General features: G+C 37.5%; 1 protein-coding gene across 5 annotated transcripts in view; it reads left to right on the plus strand.

The window, feature by feature from the left end:
* The window catches only part of LOC310734619 (uncharacterized protein MYH16), a 150,945-nt gene that overhangs the window by 11,047 nt on the left and 121,911 nt on the right, over positions 1-17,987 (plus strand). For 3 of the 5 annotated variants that reach the window (XM_083556910.1, XM_083556911.1, XM_083556909.1), the window contains exons 2-6: positions 6,101-6,328; positions 7,530-7,634; positions 10,764-10,850; positions 11,075-11,220; positions 11,898-11,988. In XM_083556910.1, the coding sequence (XP_083413036.1) occupies positions 6,101-6,328; positions 7,530-7,634; positions 10,764-10,850; positions 11,075-11,220; positions 11,898-11,988 (657 nt within the window). Of the gene's footprint in view, positions 1-4,361; positions 4,644-6,100; positions 6,329-7,529; positions 7,635-10,763; positions 10,851-11,074; positions 11,221-11,897; positions 11,989-17,987 lie in introns of all 5 variants that reach the window. The other 2 variants (XM_083556908.1, XM_083556907.1) reach the window with 2 other exon arrangements.

Raw genomic sequence — 17,987 nt, forward strand, 5'->3', positions numbered from 1 at the left:
AATAAAAAACATTACAACTACCCACAATGTACTTTTGTACCCATCTGCCCACACTGCACATCCCTAGTTAAACCAGTGACAGATGGGACATGAATAGCTTTAATATTCAATAAAGTACAGAATGCACAATATGAATAAAGATCAATAAATGATCATTTTGGTTTATAAAAAGTTTCTTTTAAACATGGGTGCTTTCACATTTGTTTTCATTCATAGAAAAATGTTGTTTATGAAACACAGTGATTATTTATTGAATAAAACAGAAGAAGATGAGCACTTTTGGGAGATTTTCATTGCTGTGTACCTGTAGGACGCAATGACAAAGACGGTCTGTCTGTCTGTCTGTCTGTCTGCCTGTCTGTCTGTCTGTCTGTCTGTCTGTCTGTCTGTCTGTCTGTCTGTCTGTCTGTCTGTCTATCTGTCTGTCTATCTATCTATCTATCTATCTATCTATCTATCTATCTATCTATCTATCTATCTATCTATCTATCTATCTATCTATCTATCTATCTATCTATCTATCTATCTATCTATCCTTAATCTACAGAACATGGTCAATCATTACATAAAACACTATACTTTTATCTGATTATTCTTACATGTTATCTTGTCAGATATATAGAAAAAATGCCTCACATAAAGTTATTAAAACAATAACAAAGCAGCTTGTCATTTTCCTTCCAAGAAACCAGAAGTCCTCGGATTGACTGTTACAAAGCACTGACATTGGAGACGCCTTCCACCAATGTTGAAAAAACACCTAATTGTCTATGCAAATATTATCACTTTGTCTTGACTGTTTTCAATCTTGTAGCTGTAGAAACAGTAATATATTAGAATAATACAACATTCCAATGCATAGGCACTAGTATAAACCTGTGAATTTAGCAACACCAGTATTTCACTTTTTGATTATATTGGCTCGACTTTGTATGATCATCACTATTTTGAAAACTCCTTCCTTTATACTTTATATCTGACAGTATTGGGGAAAAAAATGATCATTTCAGCAATGACTTGATTTCAACATGGGCAAAATGGTCACTCATAGGTAACAGACATGGAGGATATGATGGGGTCCTATACAGTAAAAGTAAGCCACAGGTATCTATCTAATACCACCACCAACTTTTTATATTTGATTTATATTCCATTTAATATAATATATTAAGAAAAATATATTCTATGAAGTATTGTTTTGTCTCACTTTACCCCAATCAGGTCTGGTTCTATTATTGACTACTACAGTTTTCTCAGTTGCTTTGGGGATAATCACATTATCAGATCAGAAATTAAATTCTTAAAACTCCTTGTTTCACTAATGAAGGAATTTAGAAAGACTACATGTTCAATTGCTAAATGGCTACTAATAGACAAAGAATGAATTGTGAATGCCAATCAGAAGAATTTAATCAATAGCAATCATTCAGGCCTAGTGCAATTATTCTTTCTAACATACGTACTTGAGCAGTGTACACTCATTTTTCAACTTTTATCTTGTAATCTTTAGCCCTCTCTCATGTCCTCCATGGGTTTGCGCTGTAGAGCAGGTAGGTTTGATTTCATGATGAATTTCTCGGTTTTGCTTTTGCTTGTTTCTCCGAGGAATGTTTGTATGGAATTTCGAAAGGACATGCTGGGGGATGCCACTTATGACAAGAAACCGTTAATGTCAAGTTGCTTAGAAGCAAAATGAAATTCTCAAAACTCCTTGTTCAATCTCCACATAATTTAGTCACTTGTAAAGATCATAAAAACATTTCTCATTGTTTTGATCAAATTGCGAATGCTCTAGTACAACAATTTAATTATGTACAAGCTTACAAACTGTTTTTTTTTTACATTATCAGTTGTTAATGTACATGTTGATCAAAATATATTACGCTAGTTTCACCTGCATAGTCTTAACCCCCAAAACATTTTGGCATCAGGTCACTGCATTAGTAATTGAATGCAAAATAGTTATACAAGTTGTCATCATCTGTCAAGCTTAAATTTCTATTAAACAATTTTTTGCTAGTTTCTTGAATTGTGCAAATGAATCGTGAATTTCACCAATGAAGGAAAGTGTATAGCATCAGATCAAACAATAATCAACTAGTTCTCAGAAACAGGTCAAAGTAGAATTTTGTAAACCATCAATTGGCGACAGAGCAAAACACAAAATGATAATTTCTGAAAATGGATGAACAACCAAGAAACGAACGGACACTAGTATATGTGTGAATCCTGTTCTGTCTTATGCAATCAATTTAAATCAAATATGCATTCAAATAAATACATTTGTGCTGCTAAAATTCAGAAAACCATACAGAAGAAATTCAGCGTTGTGCATTTTCGATCAGTGTAACCCAAACTGTAGTTTATATCGGGCAATACTGAAATTGTGACTGACAACATGACTAAACATTTTGACAATCTTGTATGTGAACAATGACATAAGGACTTATAAGAGTACTTTTTCTGTTGGGAATGAAATGTCATTGACGCAAATACTTACTTTTGAGAGATAAACTATTTATTTTGATAAAAGTACAGGCTTTTGCAAGAAATCCAATTTGTACCGTTTGTTCAAATTGATTTGAGAAACGCTCCAAAGCAACTGAGAAAAACTGTAATAGCATATGTGACACTGTCTGTCACAAACATTTACCAAAAATATTTGACTATGTAATCCTAAAAGAATATAAATGGATAAAACTATTTTAAAGACTTTTTTACCAAACAAAGTTATAAAATGTAATGTTTGTCATGTTCATCTGCAAAAGAATGCCCCATGAATGCCACCAACATGTAATCGGTTTGGAAAGCTTGACAATACAGTGGAACCTCGGAGCTTGCGAGGGTTAGGGACCAAGACCGGTTGCGAGTTCCGAATTTCCGCGACCTTTTGATACGCCCCTTCCAACCCAGTAAAAACCCAAAGAACACGAAATCGATTTAAATGAGTAAATAACACTATTTCACTCCATAACACTTAATTATTAGACAATTTTAATGAGATAAACCTTGATTAGAAATGTTAAAACTAGTATTTTGAGCAGCTCGCGGTTGCTCACGAGCCGATCTGAATGAGAGTCGCTGGTCGGAATGAAAGTCGCGAGCATGCGAGGTCGCGAGCGCTGAAGCCGCGAGCTCCGAGGTTCCACTGTACTGCAAAAAAGCAATGCAATGTTGACCTTGAAAAGCCCACAAAATAACAGTAACAACAGTAATTACTTCTGTGCACCCGATCGCATTGTCTGTGTGCACAAAGATGCTTTGCGGAGGCCTCTGGATTCAATTTAAGCATGTAATTTTCTCTTACGATATCCTTCACACAAGGTTGAACGAGGGATTTCATGAAATCCTTTATTTTTCTCTTTAAATTTGATATATATCAAAGAAAAAAAGGAGTTCCTTTCGAATCTTCATGATTCATATGTATTCATATTGTACTCCTGCCTTTAAACATCCCTTTTCATTTCCATGGAAGAAAATATGGAAATAGAAGGATATTCACATCTGGGTCTTTTTTGCATTGTGAGAAAAAAAACTCTATGAAAGCTTCAGAACTGATGAGAACTCCTTAGAGGTTGTATTATTATTATTCATGGTCGTCAGCCATTATAAAAATCCCCGAGGTTAAAGGGCATGATTGTGGTCATCTGTGAACACTGACTGTTAGAACAGATCATTGTTGTCTCTGTTGTAGATGTGGGTGTAATATTCAGTTTTCTTGAACAGCTGGCTCTGAGAGTGAAGAGAAGAATAAAATAGACATCATTGTTGGGCATGAAGCACTCAGTACATAGACTTATGCTACTCCTTAGCGTGGGTTTAAAGACACATTCGTTTTTTTTTCCACTTGAAACAGCTCAGTTTCTGTTATGGTTCGCATAAAGAGTACGTTTACACTGGGAGAGGCCCATACCTTGATGGTTCATCACCTGCTCAGATGGTTATCACATTTCTACCTTTTGATTCTTTTAACCAACCGATGTGAAGTGGCCAAAACAAATACGTAGGCGTAACATGTTTTGTCTGGTCATTCATCTGAACAAAAAGCAGCATTGAAAAAACGTGTTCAATATCCTTTTTGTTCCTCACATGCTGATGAATAGCATGGCATTTTTTTTTTCATGTCTGACGTACACACTCTAAGTAAGCACGAGGGAGAACCAGTGTTAATTCGTTTTCATTGCCATCCTCATTTCATTCCGGTTGCTACTGTAAGGGGTTATGAAAAACGAAACACAAATCTGTCATCCTGTACCTCGGCTAATGAAGGAAAAAGTGGGAGAAGACACCACCTGTTTCTCACTAAAAAGAAACGGCAGTAACTTTAATAACGTTTCCCTCATTTTTTTTCTGAAATAAAGAAACAAGAAGAAGTGAGCACGAAGAGAAGAAGCCAAGAGACTCTACACTTAAAGGTCTGTAGTATTCCAGTTTGAGGATTTTTTTGGCAGCAAAAAACTTGAACTTGCTGTATCTGGGACATGGAGGCTGTTTGTCAGAACCAGGATGAGGTCTTTCCTTTAAGTGGTCGGAGGTGCCGGTCTCTGTCCGAGGACTCAGAAGGAGCCTTTGAGACACCAGTAGAACCAGAACAAGAGGAACTGGATTGGGATAATTTTAGTACGTCCATACAACATCGGCAGGTGTGTGTGTGTGTGTGTGTGTGTGTGTGTGTGTGTGTGTGTGTGTGAACTTGCTTACTCTGTGTGTGTGTGTGTGTGTGTGTGTGTGTGTGTGTGTGTGTGTGTGTGTGTGTGTGTGTGTGTGTGTGTGTGTGTGTTTGTTTGTGTGTGTGTGTGTGTGTGTGCATGTGTGTTTCAGTAAAGTTTAAAAGAGCCTAGATTCTGGTGTGGCATGGCTGCCTTAGCACTTGCTTACTGTGTGTGTGTGTGTGTGTGTGTGTGTGTGTGTGTGTGTGTGTGTGTGTGTGTGTGTGTTTTAGTAAAAACTAAAAGAGCCTAAATGTTCTATTTTGGCTGGTAACAGGTTAATGTTGGAAAAGATTTCGGGGTGGCATAGTTGCATTAACACTTGCTGAGTGTGTGTGTGTGTGTATGTGTGTGTGTGTGTGTGTGTGTGTGTGTGTGTGTGTGTGTGTGTGTGTGTGTGTGTGTGTGTGTGTTGCAGTTTAAGAAAGAAAAGGTTGGTCAACAGATGATTGTAGATTTACAGCATAAGGCAGAAACTATTATCCACGGCAAATTATAGTTATCTCATTCATAAAACTGAGCAGTTGAGGGCCTTGTTAAAGGGCCCAGAAGGGGCAGTGGGATTTGTGCTCACAACCGTCAACACAAAAAGCCAACAGCTTAACCACTGAGCTACCCCTTCCCCAGAAAAACACTAATTCTGCTGACCATTTGGGTTTAACTAACATGAGTTTATTTATTAATTTATAATTTTTTTTTTGTTTCTGTAATAATCTTTATGGCATGAAAATAGTTTTATATGCCAGTTTTATGTTTGAAGTTTCTTTCATCATTTCCAAGCAGGGACAGAAAGTTAATGCTTATAAAATTAGTTTAAATAAAAGCGAACAATATTGCTCGAAAGTCTGTGGAAAGCATCCCGTCTGCATCTGGTCTGACCTGTTTTAATGGAAATCCGATTAATTAAAGACAGGATCCAGTTGTTTGTTTAGTACTTCTGCCATGACATGTTTCTGTTTTATGGCCTATAAAAGAAGCGAACATGGTGTTGCCGTTTTTGTCTTCGTGTTTTAGGATTATTCTGTTTGCTTTTAACCGACGGGTTGTTTTCTCCAGGGACGCTCACATCCAAATGCAATCTGTGTAACAGAAACATTCGCATGTTTCATATTCAGTAAACATCTGGATTTTTATATATATATATATATATATATATATATATATATATATATATATATATATATATATATATATATATATATATATATATATACGATCTAAAATGCAGTTAAAACTAGAATTTTGAAATGACAAGTCTCTTTTTTTTTTCATCTTCCCTCTCTATCTCCTCCTTTTTTTCCTCCTTAACCTCGTTTGACCTCACCTTTATTTCACCTCCTCCTCTTTCATCTCCCTACCTTCTCTTCTTCTTCTTTCATCCCCCCGTGCAGGAGCAGGAGGCATTGCAGCAGGCCGAGCAGCGTTGTGCACAGCTAGTCCAGGCCAGGCGTGAGCTGGAGGCTCAGGTGTCTCAGCTTGAATTGCGCGTGGAGCGGGAGGAGGACGCTAACACTCAACTTGCCTCGCAGAGACACACACTCCAGGCTGAGTGCTGCAGCCTGAGACAGGACCTAGAGGAGTTGGAGAGTGCTCTCAGTGCAGTGGAGAAGGACAAACAGGTGATGCAAATGGAGTATCATGAGCTTGTGATATTGGTGGTTATTATTCTCATGCATTTATTTCTGTCTGTTCCTCTTTTCTTTTTTTCTTTTTTTATTATACATATTGTCAGTTAAGACTTAGTTGACTTAGCATTCATAGTGCTGTCATCTGGTTGTTTAGTCCATTGTATTATGATGAATGACTGGATTACTCCTTCTGCATTACCTTGAATGAACCCTTGAATAAATTTTGCACTTTCAATTGTTAAAGAACCGGTTACTTTCAGGATAAACGAAGAGCTAATAAGTCATTTGCTGCCTACAGACGAGGAAAAGCAGTCACACAAAACATCCGGCATTTTCTTCCCTGAAATTTGCCTTGAAACACAAGAACAGACCTGTACTGTCAGTTGGCTCTTTTTTATACACTTTAAACAAAGTGTGTTTGCACTGCTCCAGTTGCCATAGCAAGGATGTGAATGGCTTCGATTTCATATAAAGTAATAAAGTGCAGACAGGGATTGCAGGTAAATTTTTTCTACTATCCCAGTAGGATAATAGCACTAATACTTAATTTTTGTTGAAAATGTGCTCCTGAGCCTCACCATGAAATCAGGGTTTCGTCACTACAAATGAACTTTCCCTGCGTTACCCAAGTCTTATTTTAGTGCCGCCGTTCTACCTACCAGTGATTTCTTACTCACGTTCTTATTTTGAACTCTTCTCTGTTCAATTGCCTTCAATAACAGATGGTTGCTGAAATTTTTGTTTGGTGACGTACTGCAGTTGGATCCGTCGTTCCTATAAAAAAAGTTGAAAAAGCGCCTTGAGGTCAAAGTGGAGTGAAGGCGACGGGTACTGATTTTGAGATGAAAGTGCTTGTGAATCCTCTTCTCCGCCCCTCCATAAGAACTTCTGGTATACATCTGCTTTTCAAAGACCGGACAAGACTACATACACACGCACACAGATGCTTTGCGTATACATATAAACATCTACGTATGATTTTCAGAGAGAAAGTAATAAATATTAGCTAAATGTATAATGTCAGCCTGCTGTTAATAAATGGTAATAGGTAATAATACTCTCTCTCTCTCTCTCTCTCTCTCTCTCTCTCTCTCTCTCTCTCTCTCTCTCTCCCCCTCTCCTCTCTCTCTCTCTCTCTCTCTCTCTCTCTCTCTCTCTCTCTCTCTCTCTCTGTCATTCTCCCTTTCTCTAGGCTTCAGACTGCACACTGAGAAAGCTCTCAGAGGAGCTTTCCCAAAGGGAGGTACTTGTGCAGAAGTTCCAGAAGGAGAAGGAGCATTTAGCAGAACTTGGTGAGGTGAGGAACCACCTTCCCAGAAAGACATGAATCACTTGTGAAATATATGAAGATAAAAATACAAAAAACAAATTATATATATAATTATATATATATATATATATATATATATATATATATATATATATATATATATATATATATATATATATATATATATATATATATAGTGGTAATTAGTAATGAAGTTTGACTCATTAATATCGTTCTATAAATAGGTCGGTGTACTGAGAGTAACATTAGAGTCTTTTCACATAAACTGAGTCGATTAATCAAAGAGTCTTGTGACAAAAATGATAATAGGAACATTATAGCAATAATAAAACATAGTACTTTTAATATGTAAGTACATTTGAAGGATAATACCTTTGTACTTTTACTAATTTCAAAGTTTAAATGCAATTTTACCTTTACTGGCATAATCTTTTACCTGTTGTATCTTTATTTTAACTCAGGTACATAGTCAGGGATTTGCAGTATTTATGATACATGTATTTCAAATATAAAATAATATTTTGTAAATTGTATTTTAGAGGGTTGGTGAAAATGAGGTCATATTTTGTATCAAAATACTTTAGTGTTTTTTTTTTATTTTTGTAGTTTTTAACATCATAATGACATCATAAAAATGCGACATCTGATTGGCGCCTACTCAGTAGTTTGCACAAAAAAGTTATCTATATGGAAAAAGGTGATCAAATTGATCATTTAATAATTGTTGAATTGCTAAAAATTTGTTTTCAACTTCCAAATAGATGTTCAGCGATTGATAAACAAATATTTGATTGCCAAATATTGTACTGTAATTGACATAGCTGTTTAGTAGGATCATGATTTTGCATACCATTACATGAACGACTGCCTGTCACATAATATATTATATTTATGAATAACAATCAAATGATTAATTAGTTAGAAACTAGCTGCTATAAATACAGGTGCCATCAGTTGTGATCCCTATGAATGAAAAAAAAAAAAAAATATATATATATATATATATATATATATATATATATATATATATATATATATATATATATATATATATATATATATACACTTTTTGCGAATTACTGTTAAAATGCCTAAGTCATCATGAGCTACCTACATTAAAAAATGCTAAATATATATATTTATTTGTATATGTTGTGTAATTTATATTTACAATATATGTTGGCGTACCTTGCATAACTACATATGGAACCCTTTGTGATGCGGAGAAAGAGGCGGAAGCCAAATATGCGCGCACAAAGTCTTTAATGAACAAAACGCAGTAAATACACACACACCGGTAGCAAAGCTGTATATATTCCTGTGAACGAATACGGCAGTTCGTGTAAGGTATTTCACAGGACCGCGCTGGGGAAAGCGCGGCGCTGGCGGCAGCAAAGCGCCGCAGTGCAGACAGCCTAACTTGTGGAAAAACAATAACGGACAACGTGTGGGTAATGGAGATCAGGTGCACCATGTTAATAATCAGGCGAGCAGCTCTGTGCGTGCGGGCAGGGCTGGTGCGGATGAATGAAGACGCAGGGTGCTCCCTGACACCCTTATAGCCCAATACAATTGAATACATTTATGGTCTCTACCTTACTCAAATGATATGCACGGAATGGAGTCAGTCAGGGTTCGAAGGCCCAGCTCGGTTGTTCCAGCATTTGAACTCAAACCTATTGTGTGAAAGCCCATTGCCTCACCACTGAGCTACCAACTGGTACTGTTGTTATTAATATAATAGGAACTGTATTGGTTTTAATGAAGAACCTTTAAGTCTCTACTGGTAATTTGTTGATTTTTATTGGTGACATGTTCCATCTAGTGCATAATATTAAAGACCAGTAGAACACTTTTGGCAGATCACATTGAAGAGCACACTTTGTATCTACTGGACACCAATAAAGACCATTGGGAGTTCACTGAGTTTACAGATTCTAATAAGTTTCTACAATGGTTTTATTGATTAAATGGAAATCATTTGGTTATGGTTTTAATGCTTAACAGCTAGTGGTTTGTAATGGTATTTGTAGTAGAAACCATTACAGTTTCTGTGTATTACTTTATCTACTGATTTTAGGCATGGATAAACTTGTAATATACTTGGATTAGTGTCTTTTCCATCAACTGAGCTGTTTATCTCAGATTAAAGTCCCATTTTTGATCTTTACCACAGTAGCCGGCACCTTTCTTTTCAAGGTTACACAGAGACACGTGTAGGAAAGCTCAGGCTTGATGTTTCAGAGTCAAGGTCACTCCGGGGGGGAAATGAAGACCATGCAAGTTCTGGCTGCTGCACTGCTTGAATCTTACTCGCCTAGAACACATGTTGAAGGCTGTTACGGTCTGAGATCGCATCGAAATTGGCAGAAGAACAGCTTCTTTCGGTTTGCTAAGGAGGAATTTTCGAAGACTAAAAGCTCATTGTGCCTTTAATGGAAAGGTGTTTATTCTTTATACACATTGTCATGAATTAGAAACCATTTGGCAGAAGGACATGGTCCTAGGAATATTCTTAGTTTGTGTTTATTATTAGTATAAGTTTGCCATGAGAGATGTTTGCTGAAAAATGAAAAAAGGATAATGTTAAAGAATGAGAAAAAAATCCTGAAGAAAATGTAGCCATAAAGAAAACTGTCTTCGGGCCTGTAATCAGACATATCTCAGAAAATCCCCTACAACTATTATCTTCTTTGAAGGACTATGCATGTATTATACAGTAAAGCATGCCAGATTGTGAACAGTAGCAGCCTCATTTGCCAGATTATCACTGCCTGTAATTGAGGATCTGTGGCACCGGGATTTTTTCCCCTCCCAGTTGAATGTGCTTGTAAAGAGCTTTTACTGTTCAGCCAGATAATTGAGTCGAATGAAACTGATATCCAGGATGCAATTTAGTGTTTATATCTCAGTCAGCTGTTTTGGATCTACTTGGTATTTGAGCAAGGATTGAAGGATTGGATTTGATTAAGCTATCGAGCTCCAAACTTCCTCTGACAGACTCCACGGTCGAGGTAAACGAACACGTCCCAGCTGTGGATCAAAGATGGCAGCAAGTCATATACGAGTCACAGTTAACTTTTTTAGTGCCTCATGTGCTGCACAGACCCCAACATTTGCTTTTCCCTCTCTCAGAAAGCCATCGAGGACCTTCAGTTTGAGGAGGAGAAGGTGAACCTTTTGACTAAAGAGAAAGCGAAGTTACAGGTACACGTCGAGGAGGTGAGTGTCTCAACATATTTACTTAATGAGAAAATGTGGGTTATATCTGTTTGGTTCATATGGTGTACAGTTTTCAGGATGCTGTCAGGACATCATCTGTTGATGACCGCAAATAATGAATGTATTTATTTATTCAGTATCGACATTGAAACTAATCATCTGGAAGTTCTGGGAGTTTATGGAGTGAAATCTAGTGTGTGATGTATGCTTTGGTGGTGTGTCAGTTGGCATATCAACTGGAACAGGAGAGAAAGCAGCGGACTGAGCTGGAAAGGAATAGAAGAAAGTTAGAGGGAGACAGTAAGAACACCATGGAGAACCTCAGCGAGATGGGCAAGATGAGGGCCAACCTTGAGGAGCTTATCAAAAAGTAAGTTATTTAGAAGTCTTCAACACAATAGATACATTATTGTCTATTTACTTATCATTCAGTAATCATTTGTCTTACATTGCATATAATTCAAGAGGCTTTTAAGAATCCATTGGAGTTTTTTAAAGTGAAGTGAAAAGATCTTCTGCATAAAACAGATGGTAGAAGTCGATGTTTCGAAGTTCTGTGGAGAAACAGATGTTTGGATGCCTTGTGGCTGCTATAACATGATATCTGCTTGGAGTGCCGTTATCTAAGCTTTGATGAGTTAAAGGCCTTCAGGCTCTCAGAGCTGTTCAGGCTTGTTAGTATGCACTTAGCGTAGCAGACCCAAAAGATAATCCCCAAAGCAAAATCTCAAGCAGACAACTATGTACAATAGGAAATAATCAGAATGCTATTTTATACTGTATATGAAACTAGTCTTCACTATATACTAGATGGACATAAAAAAAATGAACGGCACTTTTTCTTTTGCAGATTCGATAGTTTTAATGTTTTTCCTTGATTTTATTGGATGACATTTGACTGACACTTTAATAACTTTTCAGCTGTTGATGTGATCTGATGATGTTTCTCAAAGCATGTTACATCTGTCTGCTAATTTAGCCCTGCCACACACACACACACACACACACACACATTCTTCCCCTCTCTCATTCTTTGTGTCCTGGCAGGAGAGATGTAGAGATTAGTGACACCAGCAGCCGGCTGGAGGCCGAGGAGGCACTGAGTGCAGGGCTCCAGAAGAAGAATAAGGAGTTGCAGGTGAGGCATGCTGGTGGGAGAGGGAGCATTCCTGTCTTTCAGCGCTCCTAAGGGCCCGAACTCTGATTTGTGAGTCCGTGCCTCTCAATGCTCTCACCGCTCCCCTGTGCATTGAGATGGCAAAAACATCCCTAAGAACATACAGCTTGATAACAATCTCTCTGATGTAAATCCTCTTAAAAAATGTAATAGCTTCATTGTGGTAAGGTCTTTAGAAAGTACACTGGTCAAAGATTTTCAAAAGAGAATAAAAACGCACTTGATTTCCAAAACATATTTGGAAAAAAACTATATATATTCTTTTGCGTTTTCTTCTTTTTTTTTCTTTTCAGAACTCATATACAGAACTGTATTTGAATACATTCTATTTAATTAAAAACTAATATCAGTGAAGTTCACAGGAAGTAACATCAGAGGCTGTAGCCACTGTAATCCAATCCTAACTTTGAGAACTCCAACTATGTATTTGATGTACAATAATGAGTAGAAATATGGTCAAAGTCTTAAGATTCATATATTAGTGTTTTATCATCTGTCATGCTGGATTCCAGAAACAATGATGACAGTCTATTTTAGGGCACCATGCACACACACACACTTATATCTAGTAGCTATCTAGCCAGTCTATTTTTTCTAAGGTTTGAAGGAGAATCCCTGTTTATATATAATTTAAAATAATTAATCCTAAAAATAAATATGGGACCAGGATTCCTGCATCCATGAGGTGCTATACCAAAATAATTTGTATTGTGATATACAGGATTTTAGATATTGCTGGATTGTCTTAGTTTTCTGCAATTTTTAACTGAAGGTTTTTTTTTTGTATGTTTGAGGTGAAAATGTAATGCAGTAGAATGTTGCTGGCAAATTTACACTGAACACATATAAGTGCTATTCGGTGAGGTGTCCTGCATATGGGGGTAATAAAGTAGATTAAGCAGGGGTAGCTGTCTTTAGTGACACTGCTGAGGTGGTATTGAAGCCCAGGTTTTTTTTTTACAGTGGCCTTCAGCTCATTTTGCATTTTTTGGTCTCTTGTTTCCAGTTGCGGGTCGTGCATTCGGTACCTGGGCCTTCAGTGGGGACGTACCCGACTTAATACACCTCTTAAAACCACCACTATCACGTTGCAATTATAGAAACCATAAATACTATACAAAAACGCAATATAACAACACGTGGCATTACAGAGAGAGAGACAATTCGCATATGGAGGATGAATAACATTTTACTAAAGCAAGAAACCCAATTAAGACAACTCTAAACCTCTACACTACCACCGCAGCTGTGCACCTACATCATCTGGAGAAGTTTAGAATTAATATTTGTCTAATAACATGACAAAAACATTAAAATGTAAATAAAATACAACCTACTCACCAGAAATGCAGACCCATAATTTGCACTGCTCCTTAGAGGCTGTACGCCAGTGTTAGAGGTCACATAGTGCACAGAGGTCACCAACTTTCTGCAGAGTCAATAGCTACAGACCTCCAAATTTCATGTGGCCGTCAGATTAGCTGAAGAACAGTGCGTAGAGAGCCTTATGAAATGGGTTTTAATGGTCGAGCAGCTGCATCCAAGCCTTACATCACCAAGTGCAATGCAAAGCATCGAATGCAGTGGTGTAAAGCACGCCGCCACTGGACTTCAGAGCAGTGATGACGTGTTGTTCTCTGGAGTGACGAATCACACTTCACTGTCTGGCAATCGGATGGATGAGTCTGGGTTTGGCAGTTGCCTGGAGAACGGTACTTGTCTGACTGCATTGTGCCAAGTGTAAAGTTTGGTAAAAGGGAGATTATGATGTGGGGTTATTTTTCAGGAGTTGGGCTCGGCCCCTCAGTTCCAATGAAAGGAACTCGTACAGTTTTTCTCAGTTGCTTTGGAGCGTTTGTCAGATCAGAAATGTAATTCTCAAAACTCCTTGTTCAACCTCCACATCATTTAGTCATTTGTGCTCATTATAAGAACAGTTCTTGTTGCTTTGTTTAAATTGTGAATGCTTTTGTACATCATTTAATCGATTGTGTACAAGTGTCTGCTGTTTCCAACATTCAGTTGTTTATGTCATGTTGATCAAAATATATTATACTGCGATCCAGGCCTTCCCGCCCAGCATCAGTGTCTGACCTCACAAATGCACTTCCAGAAGAATGGTCGATAAATAGACGCCACCCCCAAAATGCTATTTTCTTTATACAGTACTGTACTGTATTAACATTTTACTTTATTTTATAATCAATAATAATATTTTTATTATCAAATAAAATGATTTTAACATAAAACTGTAGGGAATTATAAATAAATCTGTATAAGTTTATGGTCTATCGTGCTATCCGAGAGAGACCGGGAAAATCAACAAACAAATTGAACGGTGGTAAAGCGGGGGAATACTGTATATATGTACAGTACAGACCAAAAGTTTGGACACACCTTCTCATTCAAAGAGTTTTCTTTATTTTCATGACTATGAAAATTGTAGATTCACACTGAAGGCATCAAAACTATGAATTAACACATGTGGAATTGTATATGGAACTATATACATAACAAAAAAGTGTGAAACAACTGAAAAATGTCATATTCTAGGTTCTTCAAAGTAGCCACCTTTTGCTTTGATTACTGCTTTGCACACTTGGCATTCTCTTGATGAGCTTCAAGAGGTAGTCACCTGAAATGGTCTTCCAACAGTCTTGAAGGAGTTCCCCGAGAGATGTTTGGCACTTGTTGGCCCTTTTGCCTTCACTCTGCGGTCCAGCTCACCCCTAAACCATCTCGATTGGGTTCAGGTCCGGTGACTGTGAAAGCCAGGTCATCTGGCGCAGCACCCCATCACGCTCCTTCTTGGTCAAATAGCCCTTGATGCCTTCAGTGTGACTCTACAATTTTCATAGTCATGAAAATAAAGAAAACTCTTTGAATGAGAAGGTACCATTGCCATGTTTTGTATTGTATGTGACTCTTAGGACACGCCTCGCTCTCCGTAATGCTGTGATACGTCATATTCACATAGCAGCCGCGGTGCTGAGAGAACGCGCTCGGGAAACAGTTTAGCGAGAAGAAAACAATCTACATATAAAATATTGGTCACAAATTATTGGTCACTTTCTAAATAAGAAAATTATCGCACATTTGTTTTTTCGTTTTACCACCTGTCCTTCTTTTAGAATTATACCAAAAGACGAGACAGACAATACAGAGACCCAGAAAGCAACAAAGTGTGCAGTACGATACCATCTCTGATCAAGTGCCTTTCTTCACAAGCCCAGAACATAGAATTTCTTTGTGAACGTACAGCTGAAACGGGATCCGAGTGTCAGCGAAGGTAGACGTGTTTTCACGTAACGCCAGGGTATTATCTGTGTTACACAATGCAGGCTTTACGGACAACTCTCCATTAATCACAGCTTAGGTGGACCTGGAAAGCACAAAAGCTAAGCTGGTTTGACAGGAGCCCCACCGCCGTGTTATTTTAATGGATCAACCCATCACACCCATTCAGGTAGAGACGTTGTGCCTTAAAACGTCCACTGACGTTCTCTACCTTGGCTTATTTTTCAACTCGGTTTGAATTTCGGCATTTAGGCCGTCGCCTGAGATGTCAACATCATTGTGCAAAAATATGTTGGCGAATATTAACCTCTTGTCCAATTTTCTCTCATTTGGACTTGGAGAAAAATCCTGTCATCAGCCAGTTAGACGGGCAGAAGACCTAGATCTCAAGACCACATTCGGAAATGTACATTTAAGTACCATAAATATGACCAGAGTAAAATGTACAATACACAGTCTTGATGAAGGAGGATTTTTGCATCATTGAGTTCAGAGGTTGGTGTCTCTGTTAAAATGTTCATGAGTTTCAGAGTTTCTGTCCCAGATCATTTGATTGCCTACACTATTGAATGTCCCATGGGCACATATGCTCTCAATTTATAGCCTATGATGTTGGTTAACCATAGGAATCCATAAGGATGTGCAATTATGTCAACCGAGACAATTGATAAATAGCAGGGCTTATAGAAGAATTTCCACTCTTGCTAACTCGTGACGTGGTTGAAATCTGTGCAGAAGTTCTTCACCTTTAGTGCACGTATACAGTTTTTCTCAGTTGCTTTGGAGCGTTTCTCAGGTCAGCAACAAAATTCCAAAACCTACTTGGTCGACCTCCACATAGTTTAGTCACTTGTGCACATCATAAGAACATTTCTTGATGCTTTGATCAAATTGCAAATGCTTTAGTACATTACTTTATTTGATTGTTTAAAATTGTCTGCTGTTTCCTACATTATCAGTTTCTTATGTCATGTTGATTAAAATATATTTTACTATTCCCACCTGAATGGTCTTAACCCCCAAAACATCTGGGCATCAGTTCAGGGCATACGCCAATAAATGCAAAATGGTTAAACCAGTTGACAGAATGTGTCATCCAAAATTTTCTATTAAACTTTTTTTTTTGTAAATGCTTCTTGAATTGATGAATTGTGCAGATGAATCTTGAATGTCAATAATGAAGGCGAGTGAACGGCATCAGATCTACAGATGTTCAACTAGTTCTCTAAAACAGGTCAAAGGTGAATTTTGGGACCCTTCAATTGGCGATAGAGCAAAATACAGAATTGCAATTTCTGAAAATTAGATTAGATTAGATTCAACTTTATTGTCATTACACATGTACAAGTACAAGGCAACGGATTATATATCTCATTATAATCTAAACCATAGTTTATATCAAGAAATACTAAAATTGTGCGCCGTCATACTGACAACATGCCTAAAAATGTTGATGATCTTGTATGTGACCAATGACAGAAAAACTTCATTCTGATGGAATGAGATGTCCATTAACACCAATATTACTTTTAAAAGATGTACTAAGGATTTTGAGAAAAGTATAGGCTTTCAATTCCAATGTGTTGTGCTGTTTGTACACATTGTTTTGTGAAAGCACTTTGCAAATATTAAGGATGATTCAACAAATGCTCCTAAGCAACTGAGAAAAACTGTAAAAAACTGGAGTTTTGCTAAGGAGTGTAAAAGGGGGTGTGGAGTTTTCTTTCGCTGCACTGAGTCGGCCCCGTGTGTGTGTGTGTGTGTATGTGTGTGAGTGTCTCTGCATTCGTATCTGTTAGTCTGATTTGGTCTGACTGCTGCTTGGCCATGGCTGTGCTCTCTGCTGAGGTTCTGCGCTGGCATGTGAGTCTTATGTGCTTTATCTTTCATTGCATGTCTGAATTTGCTCCAGCTTTGTGTTAGCTGATGTATTGTTCTTTGCATAAATTACTAAACATTGGGAGTTTAGTTTATTCTAGAATTAGCCTCTTGACTTAAAGTGTTATAAGTGAGTCATGCTTAAACTTTTGGATGCTTGAATTGAGAAGTTTTGTTCGATTTGTATACATAAACACAAATATGAGCATATCTGTCTGTGGGTTGGGGGGATGGTGGGATAGGGAGGGGATTGGAGGCATGCACATGCATGAAGTTTGCAGTAAGTTTATCAGGATGTACAATCTGGGACGTCCTCCAGCTATTTAACGTGTCAAAGACACTTCCTCTATATATAAATAAAAAGCAGAGAGTGTTCCAGAAGACAAAGAAAGCTATTAATATGTACGCCTGCACATGTACATTTTAATAATTGCGCAGATGTTCCACCTGAGAATACCTCCCACACTGAACTGTTTCAGCATTCATTTTGAGAATAAGAAGGGAAACTTTTGAACAAAAGAGATCCCAGATGGAAATCCAATGCTGTGATAGTATGATGAAAAACTGTGTGAAAAAAATTCAGCATCACTCATTTGCCTCTGGTTTCTTTTGTTTTTCCATACAGTATGATCCCACTGAATCGTGACCTCATCTTACAACTAGACACGAATAGCATGGACCTTAACTGAAAGCTTTTTTTTGTTTGTTCCTTACAATTAAAGAAGGCAGTGATGTGTTTGAATGTTTTTTTTTTACCAGCACAATTAATAGAGCTACAGTTCTAA

The sequence above is a fragment of the Silurus aristotelis genome (genome assembly GCF_946808225.1).
Source record: "Silurus aristotelis genome assembly, chromosome: 12".
Lineage (NCBI taxonomy): Eukaryota > Metazoa > Chordata > Actinopteri > Siluriformes > Siluridae > Silurus > Silurus aristotelis.